This window comes from Tarenaya hassleriana, unplaced genomic scaffold (assembly GCF_000463585.1).
Source record: "Tarenaya hassleriana unplaced genomic scaffold, ASM46358v1 Cleome2, whole genome shotgun sequence".
Taxonomy (NCBI): domain Eukaryota; kingdom Viridiplantae; phylum Streptophyta; class Magnoliopsida; order Brassicales; family Cleomaceae; genus Tarenaya; species Tarenaya hassleriana.
The window spans coordinates 5,651,606-5,670,983 of record NW_010965372.1 but is presented as its reverse complement, the minus strand read 5'-3'; the positions used below and the strand labels follow the sequence as shown (position 1 = coordinate 5,670,983).

At 41.2% G+C, this 19,378-nt stretch overlaps 6 protein-coding genes across 12 annotated transcripts; 3 read left to right on the top strand and 3 right to left on the bottom strand.

Annotated features, from left to right (window-relative positions):
• Window positions 1-1,180: 1,180 nt before the first annotated feature.
• Window positions 1,181-3,672, top strand: LOC104812498 (probable DNA replication complex GINS protein PSF1). Its single transcript, XM_010539682.2, has 7 exons — window positions 1,181-1,412; window positions 1,641-1,782; window positions 2,323-2,390; window positions 2,480-2,593; window positions 2,695-2,866; window positions 2,978-3,127; window positions 3,328-3,672. The coding sequence occupies exons 2-7, from the start codon at window positions 1,708-1,710 to the stop codon at window positions 3,352-3,354; spliced, it is 606 nt and encodes a 201-aa protein (XP_010537984.1). The 5' UTR covers window positions 1,181-1,412; window positions 1,641-1,707; the 3' UTR covers window positions 3,355-3,672.
• A 148-nt stretch (window positions 3,673-3,820) lies between these two features.
• On the top strand, window positions 3,821-5,755 carry LOC104812496. 3 transcript variants are annotated; one of them, XR_771597.2, is made up of 4 exons: window positions 3,821-4,016; window positions 4,486-4,720; window positions 4,988-5,325; window positions 5,629-5,755. XR_771597.2 is itself a non-coding variant. In XM_010539679.1 (3 exons), the coding sequence occupies exons 1-3, from the start codon at window positions 3,925-3,927 to the stop codon at window positions 5,258-5,260; spliced, it is 600 nt and encodes a 199-aa protein (XP_010537981.1). In that variant the 5' UTR covers window positions 3,821-3,924; the 3' UTR covers window positions 5,261-5,610. The 3 variants fall into 3 exon arrangements, 1 of the variants encoding a protein (XP_010537981.1); XR_771596.2 differs by having other exon boundaries at window positions 4,988-5,517; XM_010539679.1 differs by lacking the exon at window positions 5,629-5,755 and having other exon boundaries at window positions 4,988-5,610.
• On the bottom strand, window positions 5,105-8,809 carry LOC104812497 (lys-63-specific deubiquitinase BRCC36). Of its 2 annotated transcripts, XM_010539681.1 has the most exons (11): window positions 8,592-8,809; window positions 8,083-8,208; window positions 7,811-7,898; window positions 7,450-7,535; window positions 7,158-7,373; window positions 6,751-6,938; window positions 6,508-6,666; window positions 6,347-6,427; window positions 6,218-6,272; window positions 5,933-6,115; window positions 5,105-5,194 (listed from the first exon to the last, which is right to left on the bottom strand). In XM_010539681.1, the coding sequence occupies exons 1-10, from the start codon at window positions 8,700-8,702 to the stop codon at window positions 5,969-5,971; spliced, it is 1,257 nt and encodes a 418-aa protein (XP_010537983.1). In that variant the 5' UTR covers window positions 8,703-8,809; the 3' UTR covers window positions 5,105-5,194; window positions 5,933-5,968. The 2 variants fall into 2 exon arrangements, with proteins under 2 accessions (XP_010537983.1, XP_010537982.1); XM_010539680.1 differs by lacking the exon at window positions 5,105-5,194 and having other exon boundaries at window positions 5,853-6,115.
• A 537-nt stretch (window positions 8,810-9,346) lies between these two features.
• On the bottom strand, window positions 9,347-13,096 carry LOC104812495 (WD repeat-containing protein 43). Of its 3 annotated transcripts, none has more exons than XM_010539675.2 (12): window positions 12,899-13,096; window positions 12,287-12,391; window positions 12,071-12,186; window positions 11,810-11,964; window positions 11,635-11,723; window positions 11,075-11,555; window positions 10,850-10,939; window positions 10,399-10,643; window positions 10,227-10,309; window positions 10,035-10,146; window positions 9,859-9,933; window positions 9,347-9,704 (listed from the first exon to the last, which is right to left on the bottom strand). In XM_010539675.2, the coding sequence occupies exons 1-12, from the start codon at window positions 12,986-12,988 to the stop codon at window positions 9,534-9,536; spliced, it is 1,812 nt and encodes a 603-aa protein (XP_010537977.1). In that variant the 5' UTR covers window positions 12,989-13,096; the 3' UTR covers window positions 9,347-9,533. The 3 variants fall into 3 exon arrangements, with proteins under 3 accessions (XP_010537977.1, XP_010537978.1, XP_010537980.1); XM_010539676.2 differs by having other exon boundaries at window positions 10,399-10,631; XM_010539678.2 differs by having other exon boundaries at window positions 10,399-10,625.
• A 210-nt stretch (window positions 13,097-13,306) lies between these two features.
• Window positions 13,307-15,001, top strand: LOC104812494. Of its 2 annotated transcripts, none has more exons than XM_010539673.2 (2): window positions 13,307-13,436; window positions 14,158-15,001. In XM_010539673.2, exon 2 carries the CDS (start codon window positions 14,164-14,166, stop codon window positions 14,893-14,895), a length of 732 nt encoding a protein of 243 aa, XP_010537975.1. In that variant the 5' UTR covers window positions 13,307-13,436; window positions 14,158-14,163; the 3' UTR covers window positions 14,896-15,001. The 2 variants fall into 2 exon arrangements, with proteins under 2 accessions (XP_010537975.1, XP_010537976.1); XM_010539674.1 differs by lacking the exon at window positions 13,307-13,436 and adding an exon at window positions 13,445-13,703.
• Window positions 15,002-15,285: 284 nt separating this feature from the next.
• Window positions 15,286-19,176, bottom strand: LOC104812492 (periodic tryptophan protein 2 homolog). Its single transcript, XM_010539672.2, has 7 exons — window positions 17,815-19,176; window positions 17,464-17,715; window positions 17,285-17,377; window positions 16,737-17,108; window positions 16,176-16,520; window positions 15,756-15,983; window positions 15,286-15,629 (listed from the first exon to the last, which is right to left on the bottom strand). The coding sequence occupies exons 1-7, from the start codon at window positions 19,048-19,050 to the stop codon at window positions 15,459-15,461; spliced, it is 2,697 nt and encodes an 898-aa protein (XP_010537974.1). The 5' UTR covers window positions 19,051-19,176; the 3' UTR covers window positions 15,286-15,458.
• Between the last annotated feature and the right edge of the window lie 202 nt (window positions 19,177-19,378).

The window sequence follows — 19,378 nt, the reverse complement described above, 5'->3', positions numbered from 1 at the left end:
CACCACTGAAATTGAATCTAACAATATATTTTTGGGTAGATAAACAATATATTACAAGTGTAAGCCATGTTTTGACATATATTTTCGGTCCTATTTTTCTAATTTGTTTTGAGTTGGAAAACATGCCACCTCACCATGACGGAGTATCTGATGGATTCAAAAAAAAAAAAGTCCATCTCGAATGTTCTTCTGTTATTATTACAATTATTTAAAGTGACGTTAAATTGTTTAGGGTTCCATCATGATTTGGTGAACCAACATTATAACACGAAGAATTTTGGGACAATAATATAATTTTAATTTTGTTAATTGTTAGCTCGTGTCACCTTCACCTTCACTATCGTCCCATTTCTCATCCTTATCTTTAGGCACACAAATCATTTCCTTACCCAAAATCCCCATCACCCAAAACAATTACGATACCCACACATGTCACATACATATATATATATATATATACACGTATATATACACGTATAATGCAAAGAACAATAGATTGCATGAACATATAAATTAGACACATGATGATTCACACGTGTTTTATCCTACCACACCATCGTGGTTTGCTTAGTTGCACCCTTAACTCATGGGACTTCTCTTAATTCATTCGTTCTTATTATGATACAATTACACGAATTAATTACACTTTTATTCGAAGCAATTGATATTTCTTTTTCGTACGTCGAATTCAGAAACGCACTCCAAGGAACACAATCAATTTTTTTTTTGGTAAGCAGACAGCATGTTTTATAATTATTGAAGAGAATTTGAATGATTACCATGCATTTTCTTTTGCCTAATAAATTAATAATTAATAAAAAAATACATGACTACCATAATTGGATAAAATTACCACGTATTATGATAAAAACAAATGATAACATACAAAAATGATGTGTGTATTTGTGTCAATCGGCTTTTTCTTTTATCATAGATTTGTTTTATTTATCGAAATTTCAAAATAAATATCACATGAACAATCATTTTAAAATTTAATTGAATATTTTGTAAAATACCATTAATATCTATTATTAATAAATTAATTCATTAATTAATTATATTTTAATCGATTAATTGGGTTGATAACCCATTTAGTTTATTTTTGTTGGATTGGATTAAAAATCATAAAACCCATATGGTTTTGGGTTGCCCCAACTCTGGAGGCAAGAAAGAATAACCAAATTTAATCCCATCCGTCTGGAATGATATAAAACGTGGGTGCATTGCCGCGTTGGATAACACTCGCGCTAAATCCTTCAGATCGCCCGCCAAAAACCCCCTTCAGAAGATTTGAATGTTTCATTCCCTCGACGGCAAACCTAGGGTTCCGGGACCTCTCTCTCTCCCTCCCCCACGAGAGCTCACATCGCGCCGCCGTGTTTGAGCTTCTTCCTCATCGTCTTCACCTGCGGGTACCCCGTGACTCTCTCTCTCTCTCTCATCCTTCTAAATGGAGTTGGTTAATTTTATAGACCTCGTTTAACTAAATCGATATCAATTTCGGAAACCACTCGGAATTCTGGGTTATATGTTGTAATTTGCATGGTTTGTATATTTCGCATGCCACATGTTCGATGAAATGTCTAATAGATGTCTGGTCCCCCTCTCTCACGAGATGTAAAATGTCCGGTATATCTTAGGGAGGATTAAGAGGGAAAAAAAAAGCAAAGCCAGTAAGAGGGTCAAGAACAGAACTACCAACTCAAAATGTACGGAAGAAAAGGGTATCAGCTGGTGAAAGACTTCGCAAGTAGTGAGAAGGGGCAGATCAAGCCTTTCAATGTAAGTCCGTGAATTTGTTGCTCCGAACCCTATATTTAGCCTCGAATAAAGACTATATAGGAGCTCCGTATTTGGCCCCAAGGTTCGGATCTTGATTTGAGGCAATGAGGATGTTCTTTCCGATGATGTTGCCAGTGCAGGGTTTGACAGCTAGCCTAGCGTTGATAAAGATCAATTATTGTTATATTCGGAACCGATTGCATTAAGTATTATGGTCATAAAGTTGAGAAATTTGCACCGAGCTTCTACTTGGGGGAGAGGCATTTATGTATTGAATACAGACAGCAAACACATCTTGTAGAAGCTTGAACTTGAAACCCAAGACATGGAATGTTTACTATAGATATCAGAATAGAATTTAGAGGAATCCTCAGATAAGAAAACCCAGATAAATATTTTGGTCATTGGAATTAAGGATATGCTTAGCAAAACACATTTTCATTTGATTTTCCCTCAAATTCATCTTTCTCTCTCAAATTCATATGATCGAGAGTTAATATCTCTTGTGAACTTCGAGATATATGCTATATGCTGTGGCAGAGCAAGCTCTTTGACGAGACAGTTGAAGAATGCAACCAAAATCACCACGTCCTCCAATCCTTAATAAGGTACTTTTTCTTTTTTCTTTTTTGTATAATGTACCATGGTGCGTTGCCTACCCATCGGATGAAGTAGACATCCACCTGTTTTCTTACAGGAAAATGCAACAAGAAGGTTTGGATGTGCAGAGTAATAGGAATGCAGACCATTACGGGGCGTTAATTCATCACCTCTCGTTGACCCGTAACAAGCGCTGCCTCATGGCTTATGCGTAAGTATTATTTCTTATTCTATAGATAACACAGAATCATAGCGGGTTGTTTTCGGAGGACAATGCATATTAAAATTGATGTAAATTGAGTCATTATGCAGGTACAACCGTGCTGAAATTGTCCGAGATCTAGCATGGACTGTAGGACTTGAACTTCTGGACCTTCCCCCTGATATCCAAGAGAGGCTCGCCACACTAGAGAAAGAGTACTTCAAGAACCATTCAGTAGCTCTAAAATCATACATGGGAAAAGTTGGAATCGAGTTGAATGTCGTAAGTCTTGTCACCCACTTTGTTTCCTGAAACCATAACACGAAGTCGTTGATTCTTCCCATTTTCTCGGATAAATAGTGGTGCAATGTCCTTTTGATTTATTTCTTGAAGGATATGGTGCCTCCAAAAGATCCTTATATCAAGGTCAGAGTTGTGGATGACATAGACGAGGGAATCGTGCTGAGCGACAAAACAACAAACTTTGCCCGTCACTCCATGCATTTCCTGAAACGAACGGATGCTGAACCATACATTGCCCGGGTTAGTTTATTTCGTGACTCTCGTTCTCTGATGGAAGCACCTTTGTTCATTCTGAGAATGGGGCAAAACTTTGTACCGGAAGCTCGTGCTTCTTGTCCAAGTCAAATAGTCGTTTAACTGAGAAACTTAAAAGAATGGTAGTAGAAGAGATACTCACATGGCGTTAAGATTCTGAAGTCGTAACTGTGAACCGTGAACAGGGCTTGATGGAGGAGCTCACAAGTTGATCACAACCGAGCACTGTGGTGCTTAGATTTGTTCACCCTCTGCACTTAGGAAAACTTCGCCAGGCTAAATTTGTAGTCTGCTTGTATAATTCCAAGACAGAGACATAGCTTTGATTGCTATATAACCATGTGACTTTGTTGTATGTGTATATAATATCCTAATGCATATGTTCATAGAAGAAAAAAAGGCGCTTGGACCGAGCAACCCATATCTAGCCCACAAGGCCGGGCCCCACCTGTGCCTGGTCCAGTTAAGAACATCCTGAGTCGTGTCCTTTGTATACGTGTACCCTCTTGCCTTAAATAACCGATGTCAAAGATACGACATTGAAATTAAAAATAAAACCTTTTTCCCCTCCTAAAATAGTTCTCTCGTCTTGTTTATCGCAACGGGTCGGGTCAGGGTCTCGGGTCTATGGATTTGACTGAGACGTGCGTGCGGTACATGCTTTTTTTCTTTTTCTTTTTTGTCGAATTTCCCACTTCTGCCTCTCTCCCCTTTTTCCCTCTCGTAGCAAACTTTGAAAATTTTTTCCCTGAAATTTTCGTTGGAATTTCTCGTGAAATCGGATGGCTAATTCGAAGAAATGGGCTTCGTTGATCTCTGTCGCCGCTTCCTTCGTTTTCTGCGTCGTCGTCGTCTTTCAGGTTCCTCTTTTCAGGTAAGACTTTCAAACTATTCTGTCTGCATGCTTCCACGTTTTGGGCATCTTTCTGTAGTGTACTACGAGCGGGAAACTATACGAGTATGGGAGCCTTAATTTTTGTTTCATTCTTCGATATTTCTCAAATTGCCTGCGGAGTTAGGGTTTCGGTTTCGAACATTACGATGAATATCTGGAGGCTGAAACCTTTGTTCATTCCTATTTTGCCTTTAATAATCAATTATGCAGCAGAGTTCTGGATAAAATCAATGCTTAGGACCATTCTCTCGTGTCTTTTGTGAGGGTGTTATTCCTCTTCCTCTAGATTATGGTCTCTCCATATCGCAATGTTGCAAGAATGCAGAATTGGGAATGTGCCTCAGAAAGGGAACCCTTTTTCTGTTGGTTTGGCTTCAAATCGTACATATTTTGTTTCGGACAGCATCTATGAAATCAATGTGAATGAATGTTATGCTGATATTTGCAGAGTTCCTTGCGGAAACAGGGTATGCGAAACACCATTAGAGGTTGTTTCTTCTCAGTTGATCAGAAACGAACTGGTTCCTTCCTCCTTTGTCAAGACCCTCCTCTACCCCGGAGCTACTGGAAAGTCTATTATTAGCGGCAGGGGATTCCCGAGCTATAACAAGTTATTCAAGTATTACAGCTTTGACAGCGTCAAGAGGACTTCCTTCTCGGCCGCAGATATCAATCATCTAGAGGTTTGTTCTCCGTTATCTTCTGTCAACATGGCTCTTATGCATTTCTATGTGATGGATGAAGGAATCTTATTTCTTTGGTGGCTGTCCACTGCTTTCTTGTCTTTACCCGCGAAACATGCGTTTGATGTTTGTCTGAAGCAGAAGGTTCTTGGACAGAATGCTTACTGAGAGTATGGAATCATTAACATAAATATGCTTGATGTTTCTGAGAACCATCAACACCAACAATGTCATGATGGTTCATGTGGAATATGTTCTCCTTGACAGGTTTTAGCTGGGAGCTGTTTATGTGTACTGGGAGCTTTACTCAGCCTGTTCAAACCCAGAAGAATAAGCTTTATTGGTACGCTTCTAATTTTCTGGGGCCTTATTCGGGAGATTGTTCTGTCGGAATCGTCTCCTGGTCGGACAAGTGATGGAAGGAATTCTGTTCTTATCTACCCGGCGATGTTTCTTGCTGCTCTTTCCGCTTTCCTGTCCATCAGAAGCGATGTAAGGACAATCATTCGCAGTTGCAGAATTAAGCCAAAGTCTCTATGACCCAAAAGGAGGCAGATCATAGCACAGCTCTAGGTTTCTGCAGCACTAACATGGAATTCGAACAGGTAGTAAAACTCGTCATTTCCCGGTAGATTGAGATTTTTTTTTTGGCATATTAGTTAGAGAATCAAGTCTTTATCATCTGAATGATGGTGGAAAGTTAGATAGATTTCATTCTCGTTGAAACGAGCTGGTTGGTGAAAACCAGATTTTCTGAGGAAAAGATAATGTACCCACATTCATTCATTCTACCTTAGGTAAGCAACTCATTTTCACCTTCACTGTGAAATTGTGAATACAAGGTTTTAACTTCCACTGGTAATATCTTAGAAATTATCATTCTATGGATTTTTTTGTTTCCAATTCAGAGTTCAAATTGGGCTAGACTCATACTCGGTATGTGGGGCTGTTTCAGCACGAAGTAGAAGACGAAGTAATGCACCTTACAATGACTTGATTTAGAGCTTTAAAAGCTGTTGAAGTTTCTTATCAAATTCACCATTTTATATACATTTTCCCTTATTATAAACAAATGTGCATGCAAAAAGCAAACAAATGTGCAGATGTTGGAAATACAGAAACACAAGGCGTAAATAGAAAAAGTTTGATTTGATAATATATTCAGACTTAAGGCAAAAGGCTTACATGCTAATAATAAGATAAGAAACATACATATGGTTGGGTTTGGACAGAGGTGTCAGTCAAGGTTTAGGAGCCTCTTCTGCTTCGGCTGCTGCCGGAACCGTGCAGCAAACGGTGAGACGAACTTCCACTTCCACCTCCACTAGTGATAGTGTTGGTCCCTTTAAGGGCCTCAGCTTCCATAGCCTCGGCTTCATCCTTTAGCATTTCTAACTGCTCCATCCACCAAAAACAATTTCACAGTATATGCATTCAGACACTATTCATCATCACATCATCCAATTCCAAACCCAACAGATTATTCATCAACCGTACCCGGATCTTGTTCTCCCTCAGCCTGTCTTGAAGTGCATTAATGGCTGGACTCAAGCTGCAAGTAAATTAGAGCCATGAAAATCTGAACAATACGAGTTCCAGTAAAGTTTTTCTGCACCTTTTACTAACCAATATTCAATTAACTTGCACATGGAGGCCTGATACGTCGAATTGTGGTGGATATAGGTCAGAGGATGAACTTTACCATCCCTACGAAGGAAAAATAATATATGAACGCTGCAGTGAACGTATAACAACAACAATCAAAGAACATGATCACATCAGGAAACCTCATGTTTTGAAGGATTGCTTGGTGGTATGCTGCACGTTCCTCTTCGTATAGCACTCGTTGCAGATCCGTGAATGATGTCAAAGGCGAATTCAGCTGAAGAAGAGACGAAGTTGGCAAAACGTGTAGAGGGACTTCTTTCCTCACATACTCCGCACCGCTGCAAGTATAAATTAGTTTAAAATCACTACAGACCCCAATGCTAGATGAAGGTATCGAATGTTTTCCGGATAAAAAAAAAAACCTCATTTCCAAGTTTGAACGGAGCATGGCCTCTTGCATGCCGTCGGACATTTCCATGGGATCAATATCAACACCTGTATTCCTGATGTTATCTGAATTGTAGTTTCCACTGGTTCGTTCTCCCCCAGAGGTGTCAATCTCAGCACTGTTAACAAAGAAAGCCCCGAAATCTGAAACTCTTCCTCCAGCCTATCCGCAGCACATGTGTACAAGGGACAAAGCTTAAATGAATTATCAAACAGTGATTTAGTTGAGTGACCAGTTTCTAGGTAAGATTCTGGAAATAGACTAAATAAGAGCAGATAGATTCTATACATCGGTCACGAAGTTGAACACCAATATACTGTTGCGATTGAAATGTTAGAAATTTTGGGGAAAAAAATGCAAGAAAGAGTTAGACCATAATACCTTATATCCGAGAGTGGTTGCTGAATCACCAGTGTCTTGCTCAGGATTTTCTCCTCGAGAAGGATAAGACCTCCGGTATGTTGAGTCTGAAGAACTTAAAGATGACTCTACATCGATGACAGAATCTTTACTTGAAAGTGATAGGCTTATTGATTTAAAAGTATTGTTCTGCTTCCCATCAGAGGACTGGAAGGCGATTACTTGGATTCTACCAACCTGAAAATATGCAAATTGAATTTCAACTTGATCCGCATTGAACTTTCGTTATGGAAAGAGGTTGACGGATACTAACCTTGTTTGCATCCTCGCTAAAACAGGAAAATATGAGTCCAATAAAACCAGAATCTAAAAGCTGATACATTGCTTGTGTACGGACATCTGTGGCAAAACATGACAGAATTATGAATAATAAGTGCAACATATCATGACTTTAGCTCTTAAATTGACGAAAGATATTGTGCAAAAGTTTACAGAAGACAATCACAAGAATATTAATCAGGAGACTAAAAGCATTTTTGGAAAAGAAAAAAAAACAGATTGAATCAAAGATAACCAGGGCCTACATGAAAATGGCTCGAACTGTAACATTTAGTGTTGGCATTGAAATAACAATTAGACTTCAAAGTTGAAATGTAAGAATGGCACGTACATACCCACATGAGAAGGAAGAACTGTAATGTGAGGGTGCGAGTGATACCATCCGATTACACGTGTTGTTCTTCCAGTAGATATGGTCATTCTGTGCTAAAGGTTAGTCAAGGAACCAAGCCAAACACCTCCAAAAGCACTATAACGTAACAATGATTAGATTAGTGTGTGGCATGAAGAAGATATTCATCCGATGGAGGAAGTAAGGCCGAAATCTCGTGGGGACTGAAGAATTCCCAAGGAAATGCATAACACAAGAATGAACTAGTAAGGATATCTCAGCTTGAGCTGAAGCAGCAGCCAACTGTTCAGGGTTAGTCTCTACCCGATCCTTCTGTCTATCGGACCGCGTCTGAGGCGAAGCTCCCCAGATTAGGGCCGTGACACTTCCGTTTTTCGAGTACTAATCCATATGCAAGCAGAGCAAGGAAAAAAAAGACATCATCTTTGGATCATATAACTCATCAGAAAGCTTCATACTATCAAAGTTCAAAATTTCAGTGAGTATCATCAGAACATTTTTAACAGAGGGAAAATCCATCTGGTTAGACTGAATGACTCAGAGATCATAGCACAGAAACCCATCAGTCGAATACAGGAACACTTGGGAACTCCAAACATATCTAAAAAAGGTAGAATTGAAAACTGATTTCGATCGGAGAAACGGATCGAATTGACAGCAATACCGGGCGGACGAGCACATACAAGAGGGCAAGAGACTAACAGGAAATTAAGAAATTAAAGAAGAGAAATCAAAGGGGGGGAAGGAGAGAGAAGAATGAAAACCTCGATGTCGCCGAGAAGGAGACCCATGATTTCCTCGGTCTCGGTGGACAATGCATGAGTGAGGCAAGTCAACCAGACATCCTCGGACATCTTCACACATGTGAGAGACATAGTAATCTCGCGCCGAAGAACCCAGAGATCGTCGAGAGCAACAGAGAGGATCTCTCGGGGATATCTCAGGCGAGACAGCGGAAACTGAAAAGGGGAGCGAGTTGGGAATATTACTCAAATAACCCACTTGGTCGACTTGGTCGCATCGCAGCAATTTCAGTGTACACCACCGGAAAAAAAAAAAAAAATTTGCGACCTTATTACGACTAATATATAACTAATATACAACTTATTACGACTAATAAACTACTCTTATTTTAGTTGTATATTAGTTATATATTAGTCGTAATAAGGTCGCAAATTTTTTTTTTTTTTTCGGTGGTGTACCCTGAAATTGCTGCGACCCAAGTGGGTTATTAGGGTAAAACCCCGAGCGAGTTCGTACGGGAGAGGTTTATAAGGTAGATTTGTTCTCAGGATATCCTCAAATCTTAGCCGTCAGATTTTCACGACAGAGAATTATAGATGTACATATATATCTATTTCCTCAAAATTTCAGTATTTCAACAGCTACTTGGCAGAACAAAAAAGCGTAGAGGAATCAGGAACTATATGAAAGTTAATATTATGTATATATACACATGCATTTCAATATAGTTGTTAGATAGATATGCATATTGTATATCAAGATTAAATCTTAAATACGATATGAATGATTATTGCTTTGAATCTCAACACATATATAAAATCTGTCTTCTCCTTCAAAATGGTATTGCAATGGTGACATATATGATTATGATTCGCATCACAAAAAAGAGTGTGAAGATATATTTGATTAAACCATATATATGGCTTCTTCAAGCCCAAAACTTTGCAGGGTGGGGGGTTCCCTCATTCGCTCATGTCGTCGTCAAATCCTTCTAAATCAGAATCATCGAATGCTTCTTCTTCTTCATCTTCACCGGTTTCCATGGCCTCTCCTTCCTCTTCGTCATCAGTGTCGTCACTAAACTCGTATATCACCGGACCCTCCTCCTCTCCTTCATCCAATTCCTTCACAATCTGCCATTCATTTCCCCTCAATATCGTTATCATCCTCTTTCCAAAACCCATTTTCATTTCTGCTTTTCTGATCCCCATTTTTATTTTAGAAAAATTGAAACCAAACGCTAGATCTAATACTTCCTTTACGACCATAAAATCCAAAGCAACTTACCCCCGTGTAAAGGAAGTCCAAGCTGCTAGAAACTTCTACTGCTGTTTGTAGAGTCGATATCCGAGATTCAATCAGCTGCATTGCGTTATCACAAGGATTATCTGATCCCATGACCACTTTTTTATTCTAACACACGAACACCAGTAGAAACAGAAGCAGAAGAATCAATTTCTAACCTGATACATTGTGTTTAAAGCTTGTAGAGAGGATTCCTGTGACATTATTCCACCGGTGTGTTTAAGTAACAGGCTCTTTATCCACGGAATTGCACACGCCAAAAGCGCACCCCTGTAGAAGAGAGTTCAATCACTCACAAACAAATCCAAGAGCCCATGACTCATAGAAATTGATTGAACGCCTCGTCTCACCTTGACTGGATTATTGGTAGAAGTGAGTTTAAAAGCTTGAGTACATCAGATGAATTCAGTGTAGCCACTGAATTAGCAATCACCTGAAAACACAAAGTCATTTAAAAGTGAGAAACAAAGAATGATAAAAATACAACCAAATAGAAAGGAACCAAAAAAAAAGAGACTAAACCTTTTCATCTCTATTGTACAAGCAATCCAACAGAAGGGCACGGTCGTCGGCATGTAAAGCTTGTTTAAGCAGGACATTAACCGAGGCTGCAGTAGGAGGTGCCGTGTCTGGAAGGGAAGATTCAGGAGGCTCCTGGCTGCCACGCTTGTCATTATCTAACAAATTAAGACTCGCAAGTTTCTCACCCATGGTTGGCTCATTGGGATCATCATCCACAAGTACTCCATCTGTATCTTCATCAAGGCCTATATCAGACAATAACCAGATAGTAAACGTAAACTGAAAGAACTCTACGAGAACATGGTCTATCAGTGAAAAGATCAGTTCTCTCAACTCAGTTAATCTACTTTTACCATGATGTGACCTTAAATTCGTTGATAGAAAAAAAAGGATCAAGCATAAAACTCTAAAACAAGAGTACTGCGTTATCAAGCAATAAAACATATCTCACCGGAATCTGATACCGCCCTCGTAGTGGGTAAATCGGGATCTGGCTCAGATCGTTTCCTGTTCATTCGGGCTTCAGCATCAGCTAATTCACCTGTTCGATTTACAAAAACAAGAAATGGGGCTTCTTACGTGAGCAATCCAGGGCAGAAAAAAAAAAGAGAGAGAAGAGAGTACGATAGAAAATTTAAGAAGAAATATGAAAACAAATAGAATAAGCAACCCAAACCTCCATTCGTGGACACTCCTTTGTCTTGGAATTCAGTAGGGCCACACTTAGGATTTATGACAACATCTCCACCAGTTCTACTGATCTCGATGTGGCTGAACTTAGGAGAATCCACAGAACCATAAGCCGCAACAGCCACGATTGGCTTCTCTGCTTCTACGGAGAGTAACTTAGCAGCAAAGATAGATTTTTTGGGTTTCACAGAGATCTTTGATGCATCGCCATCCTCAAAGACATTCTTCAGATTCCATAAGTAAGCTGGACCAGATTGGAGAATAGCTAGTACAACAGTGCTGTCTTGCTCGTCGCCACCGCTTCTACATTCAAAACTAACAGGGGCATTTGATAATGTAAGGGCAGGTCCCCTGACAGCATTTCCTGAGTCATAATCACAATTCCACACTTGTAGATAGTTTTGTCCAATCTCTGATGTAATCACAGTCTTGCCATTATCGGACATAGCTATCCGATTTACTGAACCCTACAGAGAGACATTCAAAATATAGAAGCTGGGAACTTAATGTGCAACTAGAAAGTTTTAAAGAAGAAATGTAACTCACCACATCAGTTGGAAATTTCAGGAGTTCTTTTCCATTTTCTAATTCTAAGATCCTCATCTTCCTGGAAGCTAACGCAATTAGTTTCTCATCTGTCATTAAGATATCGGAAAATATGTATCAGATAATAAGACAGGAAATTCGTAGAGACGAATAAATTTTCAGATGATCGGCTTACCACACGAGAAAGCCACAGAAGAGATGGGCCTTTTCGAAACTTTGAGATCCATTAAACATTCCCCAGTTTCTGAGTTCATCTCAAATACAGTCCCGTCATTTCCAATGACACAGAGGTGGCGACCATTCCTCAGAAAGGAGATATCGGCAACTCCGCTGGTAAACCAACATTTATACATGTTCAGCTATCTAACATATTAGCAGACCAAAAGAAAAAGTTACAATTTTTATCAGGAAAAGATTGACATTTAGACGTACGTACCCAGGACTGCATTCCGAAAATTTCCACTTCATCTCACCCGTGAATGCATCAATGGTAGAGATGTTACCATCCTTTGCACCAAGAGCAAGTAAGCACTTACCACGTCCTTTCTTAGGCTAACCCAGACAATGAAAAGAAGCAACACCAGCATCAATCACAAACGCAATCTCGTGCAAAAGAAAAAACAATAAGTGTTATGAGAACGACACAACATACCTTCTTTCCAACAAAACTTAATGCCATGCATGAACTGCTGATAGCAGACTCACTATCCGAATGCTGCCATTCGGCTAATAAGCTTTCATCTGTAGTACTCCAAACCTAAAGAAACAGCCAAAGGAATTTAAAAACCGCAATCATAGAAACTCTACACAGAACCAAAACACCCCTTCAGCATTCCTCCATAAGCTATAACTATTCCGTGAAACATCTCTTTATAATGTCATGTAATCTAAGCTAAACTGAGCTTCTTTTTACTTATAGTTACCCATTGCCAAAAAGCTAACTCATTCCAGAGAAATTTTACATAACCAGCAAGGAGCCACCAAGTAAAATGATCCAAAGATGACCCAATCCCGAAATGGATTGCAAGTTAATATCCCAGAAACATAGAAGTTCGATTATTAGAGATAGTCGTCGAATGAATTTGATTGTGCAACCATATTCCAAGACTGAGGCAAAACCAATAAGGCTTCTCCCACTCCGAAATGCACGGACACAGATAATTAAAAAAACAGAAAATCACATAGGAGCCATGGATTTCACAGATGATGGAAAACAGACAATCAGAAAAACAAGTCAGAGAAACACACGAAATAGAGAACTAACCCTGACGGTTCCGTTGGGAGAGAGAACAGCGAGATAGTTCCCATCGGCAGTGAAAGATATGAGAAGAGGCTTCAGTTTCTCCCTCGCCATGGCCGGGGAGCTACCGGAGAAGAAGGAGGAGACGGAGAAGGCGGAGGAGAGAATCAGGGTACCTGCTGAGCTAGGGTTTAAGGACGCTTGTTTGCGGGTTTCTGTAGGAGGGGGGACGCCCAGCAAAACGACGACGTCCTATGTATTAATAGTCGGGCCCAAGTTTTGTTCTTGAGAGCCCAATTAGCAGAACCTAAGCCACGTGCGTATTTTATATTCGAATATATTTTTAAAAAATGGTATAATTTATTCACTTCCTGGAAAAGGAAAGGAATCCAAAAGATGGATTTGGTCAAATTCGGACGGCGTTTCGTCTGTACAGAGTTGTCTTATAAGAACCCTCCAAAATCACACATCCTTCCGACGCGCACACGAAAAAGTTTCCGTGTTCACCGCTTGACGAAAACCCCTCACGCTGCGCTGGAAAGCACAGAATCTCTTCCGTTAGGTACCCATTCTCCCTTCTCTTGACGGGCTTTCGTCGATTTCTCTTCTCGATCTTATATGCCTCTCGATTATGTTGTTTAGCTGTTCATGGGTCTAAGCAGAACCTGTCGTTTGTCGTCGTTTTCGTGTTTTTGTGCGAAAGATTACTTTGAACCGGGGGATTGCGATCGAAATGATCTGTCTTTGCCCCGGCCACTACTAATGAATCGAATGTTGAATTGTTGTTTCTCCCTGGCGATGAGTGTCGACTCTTCAGCTGTTGTGATAGGTGAATGGTTTGTTTTCGTTCAAACTGGGTCTGAGGAATAGTTCTTCCGGTTCGAGTTATTAGCTTTTAGAATCTGCGCTCGTGCTGTCTATTCCACAAAAATCTTGCATTTTTGTTGGCACTGTTATTACGCCGCGAGTTCTTGTTTGATTTCACTTCCAATTTGCGCAGATGTTGAGCTCGAAATTTTTCTTTTTTCCTGGGTCCGATCAACTTCTGTGGTTGAAATTCTTGATGTCGGCTGTATCCTGTATGTTCTATATGTCCTCGGGGACTCGGATTGTGTTGGGCTCAAAATTATCTGCCATTTTGTGGCTTGGTTGTGATTCCGTCTGTACAGCTTTTGTGATGATAACTCTGGATTTTAGTCGGATCTTCATGAACGTATCATCTAAAACAATGATCCATGTTTTCCGGCAACATTTCAGTGATATCTGCTTTATGTTTCTCACAGAAAGCGATGCCGAAGGAAAGACGAGTGTTGGCCGTGTCAAGCAGCAGGCCCAGGCTATCCCCTTATCCACTTCGGTCTTCTAGGAACGACAGCAAGAAGCAAAAAGGACCCGAGTCTCCGCTCCAGTCAGAAGGTTCCGAACAATGGGAGGACGTTAGCTGTGTGATCTGCATGGAACCACCGCACAATGCAGTCCTCTTGCATTGCTCATCCTTCTCCAATGGCTGCCGTCCTTACATGTGTGACACCACCGCCCGCCACTCTAATTGTTTTAAGCAATACCGTCGGAGCAATGCCAAGTCCCTCAACTGTCCTCTATGCAGAGGAGAGGTCTATGGAACGATGAAGGTGACTAGTGCACGCAGGTTCATGAATGCTAAACCGAGGAGCTGTTCTATAGAAGAATGTGATTTCTCCGGGACATATTCACAGTTGAAAAATCATTTGAAAACCGAGCATCTGGGTTTTAAGACGCCCAAAGTGGATCCATGGAAGCAACTGATGGAGGCAGAGACTGATTACTTCTACTTTCTGAGGGCAGTTGAGATTCAAAGGCAGAGATGGATGGCGGAGGCAAGCGCCCTGCGTTGGTTACCGTACAGTCATTCTGTGTTTCAAATGAGTTTTGGTGGTTTCATGGAGGATCCATATGGTTCAAGTGTAGTAGGGACTGTCTCAACAGCCCATTCAGAAGCTGCTCCGGCTTTATGCCGTGGCTCCAATGCACCGCCAAATTGATTAAATCGATCATAAGTTTTGATCTTTTTGTAGTTCTTTTCTCAGTTTGATCCTAAAAATGTAAGCTTTTTGCCTGAATCCAAATCCGTAAGCTTTTGTCTGAATCCGACCAAATCTGTTAAATTTCTGAAAACACTAATCTTTGCCAGACACATTCAAGAACTGCGTCTGTTCCACTTGTTTGGACGTTCGTTGCCTGCAGGAACATGGTGTGTCCTGGCACTTTCAGAATCAGGATCCATGACCAAGGCAGTGATCCAAATCGAAGTCATATCTACGAAGAACCGTTTCTTCAATCCAAAATCCAACACTGAACTTGTTCGCGAGACATAATGCATAGGAACGTTATACCATTTCATGAAATCATAAACATTTATCAATCAAGACTAGTTGAGGAAACAAAAAGGGAAAAACTCTGACCCATTAACTGTAACACTGGAGTTCTTTCAGGAGAACTTTTTCGCCAAAGTGTTGGAATCGTTAACAGAGCGTCAAAATTTTAGTGACAAAAATGTTGGAGAAACCTACGAATGATGTACAAACAATGATGATAAATGAGCCAATCAGTTCTTGTTTCCAACGGAACATAAGTAACGAAGCAAGTACTCGTTGGAAGAACACATGTCTGCCAGATCTTGGTGAGCTCTCGTGATCGCCTTCTGCAACGATCTCAGCGATGGAAGCATGTTTCTGTAGTTTCGCTGAATCGAGCTCCCATGCGCTTTGCAGATTTCCTGCCAAAAAAAACCAAGGGACGAAACTCAGATTCATCTCCCAGAATCGATTTAAGGAAAAGATTGAAGATCAGTGGTTGGATGGTCAGCTGTTACTGAAGAGCTAGGCACGAACGAGGGTTGTACCTGAGACCAGTGAAGTATGAACTCAAGATGGGGACAGTTCTCAAGCAGATCGGCCAATGCCTCAATCAGCCTTTCCAAATACTTCCAAGGGACTGACAACGCAACCGCTTTTATATCGGAAGGGGAAACAGCAAAAACACATCTTTTGATGAGGGCATCTTCGTTCAGACGCAGACTGAGAACGAGAGCTCTGCTCAGTTGATCCTCATCTATTGCAGCCTCGACAGCCTACAAAACATCACATTTACATTTCCGGATGGAAAGGAGCCAATCAAATATCAACTTTGGACTTGATCTATTATGATCTTTTTAGTTATCTACATGACTAAGGTCCATTATGTAAAACCAAGAGAACATAAAACCTGCAACAACCATAAACAACAAAGCTCCAAAAAGGCTTTCACCAGGGGCAAGGCCTACCTCTGGTGTAACATCTATATCAAGATCGGTGGGATCGAAGATGAAGGATTCGTCAATTGAAAAGATTAGAACTCCTTCTGTTGTAGCGGCAGCAAAACTCCTTCCCGTTGGAGCAATGCTGAGGCTTTTTGTCCGGATAACGGGTCTTCCACGATTGGGCATTGATCCAGGCAGATCATAGCCCAAGTTTCCCCGGGACTGCCTATCAATTCCATCTTCTGCATCACTGTTATCATCATCAATAAGATCCATTGGTCCCGCTTCTGTCATCTTCTTCGAGTTTAGGAAGTCGAGAACTCCATCTAACGAGAGGTTATGTGATATCTGAAACCGGCGTAAGAGAACCTACAAAAGTAAAATCACAACACTTTTCGAGTAAGTTTTGATTAATCATAGAGTCTTGACCTTATAGAGGATCAAATCTGCTAATTCAAAAATTAAACAAGAGTTATCGAGCTGATAGAGAATTTAATATAACACAAAGTCCTATCCTTTGATGTATCAAGGTAGAATGTTTCATGGGAAAATCAATTGAAATTCAGTAAGGGCAAGTGAACTAACTTGATCTGCGATGTCATACATGCAGATGTATCTGCTGGTTCCTCCAGCTAGAAGATAGCTTCCGTCAGCAGAATAACACAACGTCGTGAAGCACTTTCCAGAACTTGAGTTAGCTGCTGACCGGCGGTCAGTCATGAGGCGTCCTCCAGCTATATCTCTGCGGCCCTCTATGGTGTACATTAAGACACCTTCAATGGTGTCCCAGAAATGGATCTGCCCATCGAGCGTACTAGAAGCTAATTGCTTCCCGTCTGGCCGAAACGCGAGTGTTAAGACATCATGGTTGTGCTGAAATGTCTCGACAGTTCCTTTCCCGGCAAACACATCCCACAGCCGAACAGTTTTATCCCATGAGGACGAAGCCAAGACTTGCTGTGATGATAGAGATACAGGATTTGTAAAGCGCAGATATAGCAACATGAGCCACAAACTCATCTAGGAATCGTAAACCTTCTATTGCATTATTGAGGTATCATACTGGGTTTGTTCCAGAAATAAGTATTTTGACCATCGATGAGAATATGAAGAGATTTTAGAGCTTGACTAACCGTTAAAGGTGAAAACATCAACCCGTGAACAGGAGACTCATGGCCACTGAGAATATCCTTAATCTCCCCCGTCTTCTTTGACCATACAAAAATCTACATAATGAATTAAGAAAACGTATCACCATCAAAAGACTCTGGCTAAGTGGCTATGGAATCATTTAAAACCACAGGAAAAGTACCTCGAACGAATCCAGTGTCCCTGCACAGACCACATCGCCACTTTGGTCTGCTGTTAGGGAAACAAATTGTCGGGGCGTAGGGGTAGTGAATGTCTTGTAGTTCTTATACCTTCTAAAATCCCACGCACGAACAGTGCCATCCAGAGATGCGCTTAAGAGGGAGTGGTTGTCAGCCATAAAATGAAGAGCAGTGACCACATTAGTGTGCTCTGTGAAGGTGATGAAACACGATCCCGATGAAACATTCCAGACCTGTTAAAACATCACCAAGGCATAAACCGGTTAAACCCAAAACTAGATAACCAGCAAGGCATAACAAGATTTACGGGTGAATTTTCAACATCTCGATACCTTGACTTTGTTATCATCAGCCCCAGTTGCCAAGAACTGTGAATCGGCGGAATAAGCTACACAATTAACATCAAAATAGTGACCCTGTTGCTTCAGTATGTAGCTCTCAGACCTCCATTCCCAGACTAACAATTGCCCCAGTTTCGCACAGCCAAAAGTCAACCAGTTCCCAAGTTCATTAAAGATGGCTGTAGTTAGCTTCTCTCTTGAGATGGACAGCAGGTGGATACAGATGAAATCAGGCATCTGATAAAGCCCAAAAACCCCGTTAGAGAACCCCACCACCACCATATCAAGCCCCCTGTGATAATCGCAGGCTGTCACTTTAGCCGATGCCTGATTAAACCCATCCTTCCTCAACAAAACCCATTTCCCTCTATGCAAATGCTCTTCTTCGTCTTCTTCATGTCCCTCTGCATCACGATCCTTACCGTCAAACTCCTTCCTTTTCTTCAACTCAGTGCCATTACCATCATTCTCCAACATCTCCTTATCGTTTCTCTCTGGAGTACCAGGGGATAGTGGTTCAGAGCCACCATTACCTGATTCATCCACTCTACTGTCTTGTCCACTGTAACCCCAACTAAGTATATAACCATCGCGTGCAACCGTGTAAGCTTTGTTCACCTTGTTAGTCTTTTTATCAACACCGAAGAAGCAACCCACGACAGAATCTCTATGACCCAGAAACAAAAACGGCTTATTTAAGACACCCTTCAACTTTCTCACACAAAACAACCTAGCCGTCAAATCCTTCGAGCCGACAAGCAGATACTCGGAGTCCAAGCTCCATTCCAAAGAGACAACCTTATCATCGCAATCAGCAAGCGTCCTAACCAACTCGAACGCGAAAACCTCTCGCCTGAAACCCGGCGACCGCCATATCTGAACCAACTTACCGGTTCCCACAGCGATGAACTTACCATCAGGGCTGAACTTCAAGGTACCGACTTTGTCCTTGAACGTGATTCTGTGGAGAACCACACGGCGAGGCACGTTGATGAAGAGACAGCGGTTGTTGTCGTCGACGGCGAGGAGGAAAGTTCCGTCGGGGGAGGCGGCGATGCGGCAGATGTTGGAAGACGACTGGACCGGAAGCGTCACGGTCTGGTGCTTCTTGAGGTCGGTGACAGAGACACGATTACCGACGGGTGAAATTAGTTGCGTGTTCTGAGTAACGACGGCGTTGCCGCCTCTGTAAGGAGCGCCCAGCAAGTTCTGGAAGCGGTAGTTCATGGTGTTCGGATGCCGACAAAATCCGGAGGAGTGGGAGAAGGCGGGGGAAGAGAATCAGGGTTTTCTGGAGCTAGGGTTTTAGGAAAGCTTGGTTTAAAAAAACAAAGTTTTTTTTTTACAAGCTTTGAATAAAGAAAAAAAAAATCCCCCTTTAAAACAGTAGCGCGCAGAGCAAAATCGTAAAAGATGGACACTTTAAGAAAATTGAAGTTGAAGGCAGGCAATGTTCAATTACAAGAATCCCTAAATCTTACAAATTAGCCTCTATCTCCTCTCCTCTGTTTCCTTTGGCACCGTTAACGTGTTGCCGTCGTGATTTAGAGATCAG

Bases quoted from the DNA above. Each gene is read 5' to 3' on its own strand.
- LOC104812496 (XM_010539679.1), top strand. From the start codon at position 3,925: ATGGCTAATTCGAAGAAATGGGCTTCGTTGATCTCTGTCGCCGCTTCC. The intron at 4,017-4,485 runs GTAAGACTTTCA...TGATATTTGCAG, and splicing joins TTTCAGGTTCCTCTTTTCAG to AGTTCCTTGCGGAAACAGGG. The intron at 4,721-4,987 runs GTTTGTTCTCCG...TCTCCTTGACAG, and splicing joins CAGATATCAATCATCTAGAG to GTTTTAGCTGGGAGCTGTTT.
- LOC104812498 (XM_010539682.2), top strand. From the start codon at position 1,708: ATGTACGGAAGAAAAGGGTATCAGCTGGTGAAAGACTTCGCAAGTAGT. The intron at 2,594-2,694 runs GTAAGTATTATT...GTCATTATGCAG, and splicing joins CGCTGCCTCATGGCTTATGC to GTACAACCGTGCTGAAATTG. The intron at 3,128-3,327 runs GTTAGTTTATTT...AACCGTGAACAG, and splicing joins CTGAACCATACATTGCCCGG to GGCTTGATGGAGGAGCTCAC.
- LOC104812495 (XM_010539675.2), bottom strand. From the start codon at position 12,988: ATGGCGAGGGAGAAACTGAAGCCTCTTCTCATATCTTTCACTGCCGAT. The intron at 11,556-11,634 runs GTGAGTTACATT...GTCTCTCTGTAG, and splicing joins TGAAATTTCCAACTGATGTG to GGTTCAGTAAATCGGATAGC. The intron at 9,934-10,034 runs GTTAGAAATTGA...AACGCAATGCAG, and splicing joins CTTTAAACACAATGTATCAG to CTGATTGAATCTCGGATATC.
- LOC104812497 (XM_010539681.1), bottom strand. From the start codon at position 8,702: ATGTCTCTCACATGTGTGAAGATGTCCGAGGATGTCTGGTTGACTTGC. The intron at 6,428-6,507 runs GTTTCCTGATGT...TTTCCTTCGTAG, and splicing joins GCAATCCTTCAAAACATGAG to GGATGGTAAAGTTCATCCTC. The intron at 6,116-6,217 runs GTACGGTTGATG...TGGATGGAGCAG, and splicing joins TGAGGGAGAACAAGATCCGG to TTAGAAATGCTAAAGGATGA.
- LOC104812494 (XM_010539673.2), top strand. From the start codon at position 14,164: ATGCCGAAGGAAAGACGAGTGTTGGCCGTGTCAAGCAGCAGGCCCAGG.
- LOC104812492 (XM_010539672.2), bottom strand. From the start codon at position 19,050: ATGAACTACCGCTTCCAGAACTTGCTGGGCGCTCCTTACAGAGGCGGC. The intron at 17,109-17,284 runs GTTAGTCAAGCT...CTATCATCACAG, and splicing joins TGATGTTTTCACCTTTAACG to CAAGTCTTGGCTTCGTCCTC. The intron at 16,521-16,736 runs GTTAGTTCACTT...TTACTTTTGTAG, and splicing joins TGTATGACATCGCAGATCAA to GTTCTCTTACGCCGGTTTCA.